This window comes from Poecile atricapillus, chromosome 15 (assembly GCF_030490865.1).
Source record: "Poecile atricapillus isolate bPoeAtr1 chromosome 15, bPoeAtr1.hap1, whole genome shotgun sequence".
Classification (NCBI taxonomy): Eukaryota; Metazoa; Chordata; class Aves; order Passeriformes; family Paridae; genus Poecile; species Poecile atricapillus.
Window position 1 is genome coordinate 7,272,054 of NC_081263.1, and position 16,732 is coordinate 7,288,785.

Here is a 16,732-nt window from a genome sequence, read left to right on the forward strand (position 1 = left end):
ATTCCCACTTCTTTATGAAACCACATTCTTAGAAACATCTACTGAGTCAAACAGCAGCACAGGAGACATAGGGAGGGCTGGGCAAAGGCAGCTCTGCTCTCTGGATCTTGTTTCAAAGTCTCATGAGTGTGACAGCTGCCAGCTTGTGTTCTTCCACAGGCCCCTGAAGCCCCCTCCCACACCCCCACAACACCCCTTCCCAACACAAAAAGTAACACCCAAATATTTCACATTGCCAGAGATCCTGCAGACCAGGGATCTTCTGTATCATCATCTTCCCTTATCTTTGACTTCCTTGTTGCACGTAAATAAAGGAGATTATGGGTCCCTGGTAAATAAATCTGCAAGAAAACAGAAGAGAAGAGAAAAAGAGGTCAGGCTTGTCAGTGATTTGTCTCAGTTACTACATTGTGACTCCAGGAATTGGCTGCTGGATGGAGGGGGTGTAGGACACCACTCCTGCCACCTGCCCACTTATCCCAGTTAGTCCAAAATGAGTGCTGCCACATCTCTCTACTGCCCAGTGCTTTTGCTATTGATCCAGATAGGAATTGGGGTCAGTTTACAGTCATTTTTTTCCCAGAGGGATTCAGACAGCAGCATATGGAGCACACTGCCAAGGACAGCACATGTCCAGCTGCCCCAGGGCAGGGGCTGAGCTGGGACAGGCTGCCTGGGGCTGAGCATCTCCCCACACCTCCACAACACAGCCCCATCCCACACAGCTCCTGCTGGAACAAGGACAAGTGTTCCCACGGCAGAGCCTGGCCTTGAGAGTACATGTGACATGTCTGTGAGTGCTGGCTCCCCGTACTCCATCAGGAAAGATGGAACAAGCTGCAACCCCAGAGGTGCCCTGCATCACTCACCCCCTGCGTCAGCAGCAGCTCAGGCATTGCGAGTGGCTCTGCAAAAGGTAAAATCCAGGCTGGTGCAAATGGAAGCAGAACAGGAGAGGTTTGCAGCTCAGCCCACAACAATGCTCAGTGACAGGGGTTTTAGAGTAGAACAGGCAGGTATTTGCTGCACCAATCCCTGCTTTAGCCAAAGCCTCAACACACCACAACCCCCATAGTGCCTGCAGCAGCAGAGGTGCTGCACCCATTCATCCACAGCCCTGGCACCCTCCTATCCTCTGAGCTCAGGGACATGGGAATGTTCAACTCTGCACATAAGCCACCAGCATCTTCCACACAATTTGTTTACAACCCAGAAAATTCCCTGTCAACAGCAGAAGAACAGCACACACACGTACACATGATGCCACTTCTGTACTGAAAATACATCCTTTAGGATGTTCCAAACTCAAGGAGGCACCTCAGCAGAGCTGAGGGCAGTGGTTCTGCTGGGAAGCAGAGGGGGTGGTCCATGAGCTCTATACTCAGATAGTTACATGGGAAAAAAATGGGGGGGGTGGATTTAGCTCCCCATTCAGCAGGGGCAGGTCCCACCCCACCAGGGATAGGCAAGGGGCTCTGCACAGACACCAAGGAAGCAGTGGGAAAGACCCGCTGCACAAAAAATGCCAGTGTCTGGGAAATTACTCCAATCCCTTGGCCCTAGGAAATCTCATTAAAGAAATCCCTGTCTGAGGAACACATTTCTAAAGGACAAGGCTGCTCAGAGCAGAAGGCAGGGTCGTGGGCACACTCCTTTCCAGGAGAGGTTAACCAATGGATGCCACTTTTGCAGGCTGCCATCAGAATAAAGCCTTTCTGTTTGAGGAGGCGAGAGGCACACAGACATCAGGTCATGGCAAACACACAAGGATTCTTCTGGAAGATTTCTCCTATTATGCAGCTTCATTAGCAAGTAGGGCAGGGTTTCTGTTTGTGCTTCCCTGGAGTAGGAACATTTTCAGGGAAGGCGCTTGCTCGAGTAGCCCTGAGCTCACTGCTCTGAGGCAGGAGAGCTCACCCCACTGACGCACGTTTTTGCAGGGGCTTGTTCAAGAGCATTTAATCCCTCCACTGATGCCACTTATAGTTTTAATCAGCTCGAATGTTCATTCGGCATCAGCAGGATGTGAACCAGCAGCCCATGGACCTCGCACCCAGCATGCAAGATAACACCAGTGTGTGGGTCACACAGAGGGGCGGCAGCAGAGAGGACTCTGCAGAGGAGGGAGAGATAACCCCTCACCTCCTCGTGTTAACCATGTCATCTGCCCCTGTGTGGGAACACAGAGTGCAAGGCAAGGGGGCTGAGTGCCTGATTTATCTCCTGAGCCTTCCCTCATGCTCTGTACCTATACTTGTGACGCATTCCTTGTGTGCATCCTTACATCCAACTGCAGTGACCTCCCCAGAAGGCAAAGCAGGGGTGACAATGAGCAAACACAAGCACCAATACAATTGGCCAGAGGTGACATGGTCCAGGTCACTCTGAGGGCTTCATTCCACCCCAGGTAGAATCAACACTGCCTAGAAAGGTGTTGCCACTCTATGGGATGGTCCCTGTGATGCTGCATTCTACAGTTATGAGAAGAGGAACTGACCTTGCTTTTACTGTCCTGTGGCTTTTGTCCATGCCAAGATCCACAAACCACACTGAAAACTGTCCAAAGTCAGAACCAACATTGTTTCAGGAATTAAATTGCTGTCCTTTAACTGGCCAGTGAGTAAAACTTCAGCTGAGTGATACTAACAGACAAGATCTAATTTGATGCAGCAGCCCCTGTTCACTGACAGCTCTCAGAGCTGCTGCTGTGTCCCTGATCCCTGTCCATCCTCCAGCTCTGAAATTCCACAGGGCAGCAGTTTATCAGCAGTGCTGGGAGTGGTTGGGCACAGCACCAGAGAGCTCTGGCCAGGATAGACACCATCATGCAGGGTGAGCAGATGAGCTTGTTCAGCTTGTTCAGCTCCTGGTGCACGTTGGAAATGCAAAGAGCAGAACAATGGAAATACAAACAGTCACTTTCAGCTGAAACTGGAATAATCGAACCCAGTGACAGAGAAGTGCTGGAGAGAACCAGACTGGCCACAGCTATTGAACACCTGCCTGCTCATGACAGCCCCCGAGATGCTGCAGCCTGCACAGATTCTTGTCATTCATCTTGAGCATCCACCCAAAATCAGACCGTTTTACCCACAAGTGAATATATGGAATACAATCTACCATAACAAACTGCCTCTATACTGATCACAGCAACTGGAGTTTGATGTCCTGTGTGAATCAAAACTACAAAGTTTCTTAAACACTTAACTGTGGTGGGTGATGCTGTACTTGTCCCTTGTGTTTCTGTGGCCAAGGCCCCTGTGTCACTGCAGTGAGCAGCAAAGGGAGACATTGCCACTACACCTTTTTCCTCTGCAACCTAAGGGTTGCACAAACCCAGTCCATCAGAGGAACAGCATCTCCGGGAGGACCCTCACCATCCCCAGGGAACCTGGAGGGCAACTACAAAGTCGTTAGACATAGAAAGAAAGATGTCACATTGCAGGAAAGGAGAGTAATTCCAGCTTTCCAGTACTGTGAAGGAGGGGTGAAATACTCCCTAGTGGGCAGTGCAGTCAGTGCTGGGCTATCACACAAAGAGACCCAGCAGATACCCAGCACAACCCAGCCACTCCCTAATTGCACTAGAAAGGCTTTTGTCCTCTTTGCCCAAAAGGCAAGTTTTTGCCAGCAACTCTAGAGAACTGTAGATAAACTTGGCTATTATCTAAACATTTGCAGAAGATAGGGAAGAAATGTTCAAATAAAGAGAGAATACCTTTGTTTTCCCCTCTGCCCACCTCTGCTGGAACTACTGCCCCCGGACCATCAGCAGTGGGAAGAGCAAGTAGATAAGAAGTCAAGGAGTCATCTCCACCCCAGGCAGCCCAGTGTCCAGCATAAACCAAGCCAAAAACTCTTTCCTGTCTGAGACTGACATTTGCTATCTGCATTTTGGAAGGGTAACAGAGCATGAAGCTCTCAGGTGTGTGCAGCATCCATGACAGAAGGAAAGGCAAAGCTACTGAGACATGAAGCAAAATCTGAAGAGGTCAGTGGCATAGCAAAGAATAAGCAAAAATCCAATTCCCTGGCTCAAGGAGGGTTAGAGTTTTCCAGGTTATGACATGAACCAAGGCTGAGCAGGCCTGAACCGTCCTGGGGAAGAACCTGCTGCATAACCCAGCATAGCAAAGCTACACAGCAGTGCCACAAATAAGTTGGAAGAGGTTATGTGAGTTTCTCGGTCAACTAAAATTACCTGAGAGCAGAATTCAGGCTCTGCTCTAAATCCCATTTTAAGCTTCTCAAGCAGGTTTCCAATTTAAGATTTGCATTTAATAGCAGCCAGAAGAAGGCTGATTGATTTGAATTTTGAATGCACAACTACACCAGGAAAACCATACGGTAAAGCACACCAAATATTCTGTCTGCCCCACAAGTGAGGTGGAGGAACACTGTGGGTTTGCAGAGAACATATGGCTGGTGCTGGGCTCTATCTGGGCCAAGCGACCACGCTCCATGTGCCAGGCTGGGTTATGTAAGAGCATCCCTGGCTGCTACAGCTGTGTCACGACGGAGTGATCGGTGCAGACTCACGGATGGAGTGTGTGTTGGGGGGGGGGGCTGCAGAAGGCAGCTGGGTTTGAGCAAACAGCCGCGGGGTAGGACTGTCCCCTCGGTGTTTGTTATCCCTTCATATGTAGAATGTACTATTCCGCAGATCTGCGCAGGATGAATTTTCCCCCGAGGGCAGGGGCTGGTTGCATAACGCAGCAGCATCGTGTCAGCACAGAGCCAGCGCAGATGGCAGAGCCCTGCCTGACCCTCCACGTGCGGCAGAGCTGCTCCCACAGCCCCACACCTCGCCCCGGGGCACAAGGCAGGGTGTCTGCTCTTGCCCCGGGGCTTGAGCACACCCATCTTAAGGGCTCGCATTTCCACAGATTCACTCCCCCACCCTAATCCCCAGCCCACACTTGCACTGGGACCAGTATCCAGCCCCAGGCAGCAGTGCTTGAACCAGTTACTTGCACTTGAGATAGGTGTTAAATATTTTGTTCGTGGAAAAGTGCAGAGGGGATGGTGTGTGGACCAGTGTAGACAAACCAACAGAGAAGAACAAGACCCAGCCAATGGCTCTTTTCACTTCCATCCTATTTCTCTACATACAGCACAGAGTGTACCTGGGCACACAGAGAGAGGGGGGTCAGGCACCACAGCATTTTGCATAAGCTCAGAAACCCTCAGGTGGCAGCAATGAGGGGTTTTAGCAAAACTCACCAAAATACCTGCACCTTCCCCACCACCTGCTGCTGGAGGCTTGCTCTCAGCACTGGACAAGCAAACAGCCATCAGCTGAGGACTGGTGAGTGCTGCCCAGGGACACATTTTCCTCCCTCTTTATCCCCTTGCATCCATGATCAGCTCCAGTCCAGCTGGCTGTGTGTGGTTTTGGGGTGAGGTGAGGGCTGTGGCCCAAGCTGTGATGGCAACACCTGACACAGGCAGGCTGTCAAAGATCTCCTGGGACCAGCGATGGGCAGGCAGCTCTGCAGGAGCCTGAGAAAGGATGTGGGCTGGAAAGACGTCAGCCTCACCCCTGGTAATATGTAATTCTTCAGTTTCATTGAAATGTTTGGCTGGGAGAAACCCTAGTAACAGCTCGTGTTTACAGACAGCTTTGCCATTTAGGCAACACCTCCCAGTCCTGCTGTGTCACTGGGAGTTACACTGTCAGCTCCATCACATCCCTGGGGGTCCTTCCAGACCATGTGTGACCACCCAGGCCTCAGGATCAGGACCTCTGAGCTTGAGACTGTTTAGCGAGGGGAGGGACAAGAGAGGGGACTCTGTTTGGACAGAGCTGAGCTCAGTCTGAGCAGAGCTGTTTTTAAGCTTCCTTCCTGAGTAGACACAGGTCTACAAACACACATGCTGGAGACTAAAGCATCTCCTGGGTTTGGGCCACTGACGTTCACACCAAAGGGAAGTCCTGCCTTTAATAGGGAAATGAAACAGAGCCACAAGATGGACCCATGTGCCTTGTAGGTGAAAGCAGAGTTTTTTGCCAAGACAGATGTGCTACTTGGTGCCTACCCACTGAGCCAGCTGGGTCCTGAGGTGTCCTGTCCAAATGTCACAAGGGAGGGGGATGGTACTAGACAAGGAGTTCCAGCACAGACCATGGAAATTACATCACACAGCAAAGGAGGCAGAACTGGCAGATTCCTCCCTGACCCTGAGAGAGACAGATGTCCCCAAAGCTTAAACCAAGCGCTTGCAGGTGTCTCCACTGTGCCCCAGCCTGTCTCAGCCACTGGCCAGCACCTCTGAGGAACAAGGCTTCTGCCCAGCCCTTCCAGCTCCACTGGGCCCTGGGGCAGTGACAGTATGTGCAGCTGCTAATTCTATCTCTCACCTCGACTTTATTTTTGCAGTAGAATAGGTGAAAACAACCTCAGAAGCAGTGCTCTGATGAGTCACTACACAAATAGCTCTAGGAACATAAAAGACTCCTTTGTGCCACTACAAAGTGCACCATTGGACCAGTAAAGGTGACAGAAATGAGACAAAAAGTGCGAATCACTTACCCAGCTGCAAAGCACAGCGGTGCCCTGCCCTGAATTTAAGCAGCACATGTAACCTGGTCCATTCTGGTTTCAAGCTCAAAGGCATCAGGTCGATCCTGCGGGTTAGCAGCCAACATGTCTTTCAGGAGCTGCTTGATCCCCTCAGACATGGAAGTCCTGCGTTTCTGAGGGATGTGCAGCTCCATCTTTGGGTTTTCTAGCAGCGCTTCCCCAACGGGCACAATCTCGGTCCCCTGCTTGATGTAAGTCCCCAGCAGCTCCTTCTTGGTCTCGGCGTCAATGAAAGTGATCCTCTCAATCATGGCCCAGATGATGATGCCGAGGGCGAAGATGTCAGCCTTGGCAGTGTAGTGCCCCTCCCACACCTCGGGTGCCATGTAGAAGTCAGAGCCACAGGCTGAGGACAGCCAGTACTTGTTCACATTCACATTTTTGTTCTCATGCGCACCCTCCTTGCCCCGAGCAGTCAGGCCAGCACAGACCTTGCTCAGCCCAAAGTCCGCCACCTTGAGCACAGGGGTGCCAGATTTCTCCGTTATCAGGATGTTGTCTGGCTTCAGGTCCCGGTGGACAATGTGGTTCTTGTGCAGGAAGGCAATGGCACTGGTCAGCTGCAGCATGAAGCTCTTGTTGGTGGCTGGGTCAGGCCTTCGGGACAGCACGTACTGGTTGAGGTCTCCCCCTTCACAGAACTCCATGACAAACCACAGGTAGCAAGGTTCCTCTGCATAGCCCAGGATCCTCTCACCTGACCAAAAGGGATAAAAGAGTGGGTTTTTTAGACACATTTCAAACATACTAACCCCAGGATGGCTGAGGAACTGGTCTAGTTTATGTGGATATCAAAAATTTGGGGAATGTGAGTGGGACCTATGGCATTGCAGGGCACCAGCAGTGATGGTGCCACTGATGTGGCTTCAAGCACTTTGGGATCCTGCTGAGCACGACACACCAGCACCACGTTCATCCAAACCCACTGCTGAGAGCCAGCTCAGGGACTTCCTCCCAGCAAAGTGCAGAAAACACATCTTCTTTAGTCCCACCATCAGGCTATTCTCCCCAGGCTCTGACAGCCAAAGCAGCAGAGGCTAAAAGCACAATTAGCAGTGAGTCCACAGGAAAAAAAAATTAAAAAATTACTTTTATGAATGCCTCCTCTTCCACCTGAGCTCTGCTGCAGGAGGCAAAGGCTGGCTGTTCATTCCATATACTTTACTGTAACTGCACACATGGAGTAAATCACAGCCCTTAACACTGCGCCAGCACAGTCTTGTCAAGAGTCGTCACACCGGTGTCCAAGCCCTATGGCCCACTGGGTCTTCCCCAACCAATTTTATACATTTAAGGATTGCATTTGTGCTGGGAAAACTCTGCCACTTCATCCAGCTTTTATTAAGTGCCAACAAGTTTTTAATGAGAGGAAACTGGAGGTCCAAGCTGCAAACAATGTTTGCTGAGTGTAATCTCAGCCACACTTGTGACTGTAAGTACTCCTACTACTCAGTATTACACCCCAAACAGCTTCTACCTTCACCAGACATCAAACTGAACTCTTTAAGCTCAGAGCATCTCAGACTTTATAAAAACTCCTGCCTAAGGAAGGACTCTCTTGCACATCAATCAGACATGTGAAGAACATGACAGCATCATATCAGTTAATGGGGCCAGGTCTACCACTGGTACTCCCCAGGGATGCCAGGATGCCCCAGGGAGCACTGGCAACAGACCCATCCCCATTAGCTGATGCCAGGAATGCAAACCCCACAGTCAGACCCCAAGTCTCCTCCAGAGAGCCCCCAGGTGATTGGCAGAGCCTGCACGTACCACCAGAGCATCATTTTGCTCTAGAAATTAATTTTTCTTTTTTCCTCAAGCACCATAAGAGGGAAGCTGGAGGATACCACTCACCTCTGCCACAGTTAAAAAGTCCCACAGCCAAACTCAAGTGTTTTTGAAAGCAGTTAAATAACTCCACCCATTTGACAAAGTTGGGTTTTGTTTGAGCGAAGCCCTAGAGAGCATCTGGGGAAGTAAAAATCTTCCAGCAGCAGGTAAAGCCAAGGACTACCAGGGACACCCAGCCCTGGGCTGCACTGGTCAGCAGTTGGTGTGGGTGGGAATATTGGTTATTTGCACAAACAGTCTGTATCCATGGCTACTGCTATGGAAATGGAAATCTGCACAACAGAAGGATTTGGCTGCACCTCCCCATCCTCAGCAATCTTTTGCTGAGATTAGGTCTGAAGGTTAGATCTGGGGGATGAAAGAACAGGATGGAGTTACACAGGATACTGGATGCACTTTGGGGGTCTCATCTGACTGGAAGGAGGCTCACCATTGAAAGCCCAAGGGCCAGCTGGGAGCAGCACAGAACAGCTTGGCTCTGGAGCCCAAAATGCTGACCAGGAAAAGCAGTTTCTCTGATGCAAGCTACCTTTGGCATGACAGCACAGAAACTGAAGGAGAGGCTGCTTGTCCTGGGAGCAGAGGCCTCGGCACAGCCAGGAGAGCTCCAGCTCACACAGCAGCCACCACCTTGATTTGACAAACCCTAGGGACATCACAGCAGGACACAGGGTTTGGTCTTCCTGCTCCCCTCTGCAGCCCAAACACAAGGAGCAGGAGTGCCTGTTTCTTCTCTGCCAGGAATCAAACCATGACAGGGAGCATGGCAGAGCCCCACATCCCTCACACACAGCCAGGTGGGAGCATCCACACAGCACTGCTGGCAGCCCCTTCCCACAGGAAGTGGCTCAAACACGCTCAGCAGCCAGGACATGTTAGCTCTGACAAGCCAAGGTTTGTTTTTAGCATAAGGAAGGCTCTGATCTAAAACTTGGCCCCTGAACCTCAGCAAGGGCATGAAAGATGACGGGGATCCAGCAGTAGCTGTGAGCACCAGGCACTTCACTTTGGGTGGAGCACTGAGAATAGAGGCTTAAGCCAAAAGCCTCATTTTCCTCATTTTCTTTCTATAATCTGAAAGTGTTTTAGTTGTTAAATCATCTTCCTGCCTTCAAAACAAACATCTTTAAACATAAAGAGCTGGCAAGGCGCTCCCTAAAGATGAAGCAAACTGAAGACAAGCAGTCAAGAGCTGAGGAGATGCCAATGACAGGCTGGACCTGTTCTCTATCACTAAGCCAGCATCCCCATGTGCTCCCTGCCCAAACACAGGATGGCAAACACTCACACTCCATCTTTCCAGCAGCATACACACACGTCCCCCACCCCATCCTGGGGAGCTCATTAGCAGCGTGCCAATTTGCTCAGCTTCACCGGGAAAATAAAAATCCAGTGAGAGCAGAAGCAGCACCCCAGTGCCCACCATCACATGCAACCTCTGACTCCCTCTGTGCAAGGAGGCTGCACCAGAGAGATGGGAGCTGGCAGAATGGAATTCCAGGCAGTTGGAATGATAGCAACAAAGGCAGGTAATGCCAGGGCAGCCCACGAGTGAGGCTGAGTGCTGGTGGCAGGGTGATGGACCCACAGATGATATGGGAGGAACAGGAAGCAACACCTTATACCTGTTCACTTCAGGCAGCTCTGTCACTGCTCTAGTTAGGAACTAGAGGGGCATGTGATGTGCACAAGCACTGGAGGTGCTCCTGTGTCAGGGCTCTGAGCACATTGCTCGGGTACGTGCCTCTCCTCCAGCTCAGAGCCAAGCTTTCACCTTCCTTTTCACACCCTGCCCTTAAATTTAATTACTTCACATCTCATTAAAATGATAAAGGTTCAGGCTCTGTGCCATAGCTGAGACCAAACCCCGCCTGGTATCCCGACAGTTGTGCTCCCAATTCAGAAAGTCTCGGATTAATCCTCGCCATGCCCTGAGCCCCAGCACGTTGGCACAGCATCTGCGCTGGCCCGTAAATAGCCCAGCTGCGGTCGTGCAGAATGGCACGGCAGCACAGCTCCATGGCCACCGCCACAGCTCCAGCTCTGCTGCCGGCAGGGAAGGAGAGCAGGAGACCTGCAGGGCTCATCCAGCTCCAGCTTTTGTTTTGAAAATATTTATCCACAACTATCAGACCCAAGGCTTGGGAAGGCAGCAAGCACAGGCTGCCTGGCACAACACAGCCCAGAGGGCAGCCCAGCAGACAGAAAGGAGAATGTGCTTCAGCTTGGTTTTAGGAGCTACTCCTGTCCAGACTGGGGATGCAGAGCCCAGCTCTGCTCCCCTTGAGGGGCTGCAGTAGGACCAGAGCAGGCAAAGCCTTCCCCACTGGTGGGAATTCAGGAGGCTCAGCCCCCCCCTCGATATGGGGCATCTAAGGGTCTCCTTCCCCACCTGGAGATGGAGCACCTCCAGCTACCCAAGACCTTTCCCCAAGCCAAGCCACTTCTCCTCAGAATGTGCAACATCACAGAGGGGGGGCAGCCCCATTCCTGCTACAACTGGACACACACCCAAAGGGAAGAGTTGGCTCTGCTCCCAGAGAACTGCGTGCCCTGGCTGTACAGGAATTTGGACACTGCCCTTCTCAGGGAGCCTCCCTTGGGTGGTTGTGTGAAGGAAGAGCAGGAGCTGGGATGCATGGTCTCCCTAGGCAGGTCTGGACATGTCCACCCACCACGGATAGAGGGGACAGGCAAGGCAGGGACAGTCAGAGCCACAGGTTTGCTCAAAGATCTCAGGAGCTTTGCATGAACTCTGTGCCTAGCACAGGGTCTGGGGGCTCAGGAAGACTGGGTCTTCCTGAGCAAGGAGCTGACAGGAATCCCGGCACACAAGTTTGGGGAAGGAAGGATTGGGGTGATTGGCTCTGCTCACAGCAGGCTGGGGGGCACAGGGCTCCAGTATTTTTCCACATCTTCACAGCACATTGGCAAAGCTGGGTCTGACAAGCAGCCAAGGGACCAAAGGGAGGGAGGGAGCATTTTGGAGATGTTACCATCACAACCATTGGCTGTGACAGGAGGTGACCCCTGACAGCCCCGTGATGCTGCTGAGGGACCCCAGGGGAAAATCGGTGTATCAGCCCAGGCTACAGCCATTAGTGCTTCCAGGGCTGTTCCCATAGAGCCAGCAATGGGGTGGCCATGGGAACAGTCCTAAAGCTGTGAGATCTTGAGCCATAACAGGCTGCAGCCCTGGGGTGATCAGAGATGGGACAGTACATTGGGCAGAGAGGGAGAGATGTCCCCTTGGTGTGACTGGGGCACAGGTCAGGGCAGCAAATAGAACCTCAGGATTTAGGGTGTAAGGGAGGATGAGTCAGTGCAAGCCAGGGGTCCAGCACACAGGGATGTCTCCCCCAAGGGTTAGGTTTGAGCCTGGAGGTGACAACAGGGCCCCTCAGGATTGGGAGCAGGACTGCAGCGCACATGGTGGGACCCCACTGGCTGCAAGACATGGGTGGGGTTTAGGGAATGGTTTCCTGGGAGCTTCATACAGGAACGAGAGAGTGGAGAGGATGGCACAACAATGGGGGACAGGGACATGGGTCCCTCAGGTGTGTTCAGGGAGACTGACAGCAAAGGAACCCTGTGGGGGAGCCCTGCAGGGATGGGTGATGGGAGCAAGCCTAGAGCAGATATGCCAGGGAGGACCCAAAGAGTGCAGGGGTGATCAGTGCTCAGGGGGACAGTGGGGAGAGCCCAGAGGTGGTTACTCTGGAAAAGCAGTGAGTCAAGGCAAGAAGGGCACTGTGAGAGCTGGGGGGAGTTTTGAGTGGTCTTAAGTGCAGGGTGGTCTTAATGCCCAGGAAGGATTTGAGCAATAGGGTGATGGGGAGCAAGTGGAGACAGCAGCAATGCCTGAGGTGCAGGTATTGTGGAAGGGTGCCATGGAGAAGGGAGACAAAACCAAGATGTCCTGGCATGGGGCACCCCTGCAGTCAACCTGCTCTGCGGGTGTAACTTGGGAGTGGGGCAGGAGGATCTGGGTGTGGGGGCCATTGATGGCAGCAGGAAGGTGGCAGATCCAGGTGCTCAGGGGTAGGGATGGGTGACACGGGTATCAGGAACAGGGACCCTGGAGGCCCTGGGCGGGGGAGGGCAGCCGGGGAGGTGCCCCGGGAGGGCGCTGGGGCCGTGCCGGGGATGCCCCGGGGGTGCCGGTACCTTTGAGGGAGGTCTCGACGAGGCGCAGGTAGAGCTGGCTGCGCTTGTTGCCGTGGCTCATGCGCTGCCCCAGGCCGTGCCGCTGCAGGACGCACTCCTCAAAGCGCACCACGTTGGGGTGCTGCCGCCGGAGGCTCGTCAGGGCCCAGAACTCGGCCAGCGCCAGCTCCACGTTCTCGGGAGCGTCGCAGCGGATCCGCTTCACCGCCAGACGGGCGCCGCTGCGGCCCGACACCGCCTCGTACACCACGCCGTAGGCGCCGCGGCCGATCTCGGCCAGCAGGCTGTACCGCGGGCCGCCGCCGCCACCGCCGATGCCCGGCCCCGCCACCGCCGCCGCCGCCATGGCCCCGCGCCGCGTCGCCCGCCGCCGCCGCAACGTCCTTTGTGTCCCGCGGCGGCCGCCGTCCATGGCCCCCCCCGCCCCGCGTGCCGGGCAGCGCCGCGCGGGCGAGGGGGCACGCGCCGATGCCGCCGCCGCGCCGCGGGGCGGAAAAGCGCGCGCTGCCGGCCCCTTTAAGCGTTCGGCCAATCGCGGCCGCGCGGGGCGAACCACCGCGGCGCCGGGGGGGGGCGGCGACCGCGGCGGCGGGGCTCGGCTTCTCCCCGGTGCCGGCCCCGTACTCAGAAAGGGGAGTCCGGGCTTCCCGCACCGGGCGCGGTAACCGGGTCGCTGCGCTGCCAGCGCGGCTCGGCGTGGCCGGGGCTCAGCGCGGCGGCAGGCCCCTCCCGCTCCCCCGCCACGGTGGTACGCGCCGCGCCGGTGTAAACAGGCCGGTCATGGGGGCCCCGGCGTCCGCCGCGGGTCCCCCCTTGTCCCTCCTTCCCTCCCTCCGGGTGCGGCCCGGGGGAGGCGATGCAGGCTCGGCCTGGCCCGCGGGGCTCACCTGGGGAGCGGCGGCGGGGGCTCCGGGCCGGGCGCCGTGCGGCGGCGTGTGAACGGGAGGGGTGGGGGAGCGGCGGCGGCGGTGGCGGTGGGATAAGAGCGTGGCCGCGCGCCCTGACGTAACCCCTTATGTAACGGCGGGGGGTGACCCGCCCCCAGCAGCCCCCTCCCACCGCCCCGGGACGGGCGGGATGCCCCGGGGCGGGTTGGGAGGAGCGGTGCACTGGCGGTAGCCGTGCGGTACAAGGGGTCCGGTGCACCGGGGAGGGCTGTGCGTGATGCCGCCAGGGGAGTGATGCTCCGGGACACGGTGCGCCGGCAGTAGCTCGGTGCACGGGGGAGGGGGGAGGTGCACACACTGTAGGTGATGACCCGGCGGGGAGGTGATGCTGCCAAGGAGGTGATTCGCCGGGGAGGGGGTGGTGCCCCGGAACCCAATAAATCCCCGGGACCCGGTAAATCCCCGGGACCCGTTGCGCCAGCGGTAGCCGCGTGGTGCTGATGTTCGGTGAACTGGGGCTGTGCAGCCGCACCGGGCAGGGCGGGCGCGCGGCTCGGGGGCGGTTTCACAGCTCCGGCAGCATTCGGGGACCCTTCCCGGGCGCCGCGCTCACCCCGAAAGTTGGACGCCACTGCCGAGGATCACCAGGGAGTTTCCAACTGGAAGCTCCCCGGGAAAGTGGCTGCGATCCCGAGAGGATCCCGCTGCCCTGCGGGCCGGGACCGAGGGTTCTGGGGGCACCCACCGGGAGTCCGTGTGGCGGGACGGGCACTGGTCACCAAGAGCGACCGCCCTACGCCAGGACCCCGAGGGGTGGCGAGGGCCGGGGGGAGATCGTGGGGCTCCAGTGTGTCCCCCCGGGATAGCCGTGTCCCCGCGGGATTGTCTTGTGGGACTGGTTTGGTGGCATTTCTCCTGCGAGCAGGTGGGGTGGACCACAGACGTCCCTGTCCCGTCCCCAAATTGTTTTTCACCCCCCGAGCCATGGGCATCACGAGTATCCGTCCATTCCTGGTTGTCCGGGGATCTCATTCTGTTCCTGGCGCTGCTGGTGGCTGGCAGCCCGCCGGGGCTCGGGGCTTTGCATGCCGCCGTCTCGCTCCCCGTGGATTTGGGGAGGGAATGGCGATTCAACCCCGCAAAATGTTCTTTTCCAGCCGCCTTTACCGCGATTTCCTGCCCCCCTCGCTGTGCCGTTGGCATCGGGCACTGCGGCCGGTCAAAGACAGCGTCTGCAGAGCCGGTTTACGGAAGAGCTCTCGAAGGTGCCTGATTTCTTGACCCACTGCTGAGCCATGTGTCGCTGCCATCACGTAGCCCCAGCCCACTGCGTCAAGCTGGTCCCCCCGGGGACGGGACGGCGATTCCCGGAGCCACCGGCGACTCTAATGCGGGGCTGCCCCGCGGTGTCACGGCGCCGGCTGCAGCTCCTACAAGTGGTTTGACCTCAATTTGTTTTTAAATAGAGCCACTTCGCCTCCCGGGGAGGCTGCGGGGGTAGTGCCGCAGCCCCGTGCCCCCGGTGCCGCTCGGCAGCCTTGCGCGACAGGGACGGTGGCAGCGGCGTGACTCGCCGTGTTTACGAGAGCGCCGCTTCTCGTATCGCCGTCGAGTGGCACTTGTGCCTCCTGCCCACGCAGGGAGGTCACCGTGTGCCCGCCTGGGCAGCGCTGCCCGCCCCCTGCTCCGGTGCTCCCGTTGCCCAAGGCTCGCTCCGGTGCGGCCACGCTCGATCGGAGCTCCCGCGGGCGCAGCAGAACCCCGGGCATCGCCCACCCGGCGTTTCTCCCCACGTCCCACAAAATGCGTCTGAACACCTCCCTCTCCTGCCTCCGGCACGGCCAGGCAGGAGTGCAAACGTTTTGGGAGTTTCTGGAAAAGCCCTGTCCCTGAATGGGATAAAGCTGAGCGTGCTGGAGGATCCACAGCCTGGCGGCTGCCTTCCTAGGAAAGCTCCCGCCGGCAGCTCTGGGTCGCGGTCCCTCTGCTTGGGGACAGTCCGGCCGCTGGAAGAGATTGTACCGACCAGCTGCAAGGGCGATTTACCCCATCCCGGGATGGGGAGCCCTGTTTTGTCTGGGGGAGAGTCCTTCGGTGGGGACTTGGGGGCTCAGGGGCAGAGTGGCAGCGCCGTGTGACGTGAGCTGACATTAACTCCCACCTGCTTCCGCGGGTGCCTGGCACGCTCGGCCCCCTCCTCGCCGAACGCGCCTTTCACTCATGTAGTTAGGAAAAGTTAACTTTTCTATTACCGCACATTTCACTTATCCAGATACTTAATTACCATTGTCCCAGGGAAATGTCAGTGTGACTCAGAGGCACTTTCCCATTAGGAAAAGACAGATGAATATTAAGTTGAGTTGGTGGTGGGTGGGCTGGCTCCCAGCTCCTCTCCCGGGGGACCCTGTCACCCTCCACGCCCTGGACCCGTGGAGGACCCTCTTACCCAACTCAGTAGATCTGTGGCACTTTGCTCCGGGGACAGGAGCAACTCAGCCTCCCACCCAAAGGGGAGAACCTTATTCCAAACCACATTTCCCTCTGCGTCCTTGGGATTTGTTCAGTCTCTAACACATCTCCCTCGTGTGCAATTACCCTGTGCGGGGAAGTGACTGCACCCCAGGCCGCTGGGTGCATATATACATATATACATATTCATATAAAAATAATGGCTTTGGTGTAGAAATGCTCCACCCCACCGTGTCTGTGGTGCCCGCACAGCCATCAATCCCAGCAGCAAGGGTTAAACTGCCTGAGGGCTGCCCACATCTCTCGCCCAGGGTGTTGTGGTCTTTTGCAGATGCATTTTGTTCTTCTCAGCTTTGTTCTGTGCCTGCACAGCCCAGCACATCCCGGTACAGCGAGGCGGGACCGTGGCTGCCCTCTGCCTCTGCGGGGCCTGAGCTCCATCCCTCCCTGCTGCAGCACCTGAGGTGGAGGGATGGGTTCCTCCGTTGGTCTTGAGGAGGATACAGGGCTCTCACTCCCCACCCCATGCCCTCTCCCTTAGTCCCCCCGTGTCGGCACAGCCCCGGCCTGGATGAGTTAAAATCCACCTCCAAACAAAAGCCTTGGGGTCCTGCCTGCTTTTCAGGGTGCAGGAAGATGCCGAAGGACATGATCACCCGCCCTGATGGAGGACCACAGGTACAGCAGCCGTGGCTGCTGGGTGCCCAGCAGAAGGTCCCAGCCGTGTCCATGGCCCCCCACTTCCCTCACCAGTGCTGGGAGGGCTGAGCA

General features: G+C 56.0%; 1 protein-coding gene across 1 annotated transcript; it reads right to left on the minus strand.

The window, feature by feature from the left end:
• Positions 1-203: 203 nt before the first annotated feature.
• On the minus strand, positions 204-13,078 carry STK35 (serine/threonine kinase 35). The gene is made up of 3 exons (XM_058850964.1): positions 12,606-13,078; positions 6,534-7,281; positions 204-341 (listed from the first exon to the last, which is right to left on the minus strand). The coding sequence occupies exons 1-2, from the start codon at positions 13,015-13,017 to the stop codon at positions 6,569-6,571; spliced, it is 1,125 nt and encodes a 374-aa protein (XP_058706947.1). The 5' UTR covers positions 13,018-13,078; the 3' UTR covers positions 204-341; positions 6,534-6,568.
• Positions 13,079-16,732: the final 3,654 nt, after the last annotated feature.

What these genes read in the sequence shown, in the direction of transcription:
- STK35 (XM_058850964.1), bottom strand. Translation starts at nt 13,017, where the DNA reads ATGGACGGCGGCCGCCGCGGGACACAAAGGACGTTGCGGCGGCGGCGG. An exon ending in CGTCGAGACCTCCCTCAAAG is followed by an intron (nt 7,282 to 12,605) that starts GTACCGGCACCC and finishes CCTTTTGGTCAG; the next exon opens with GTGAGAGGATCCTGGGCTAT.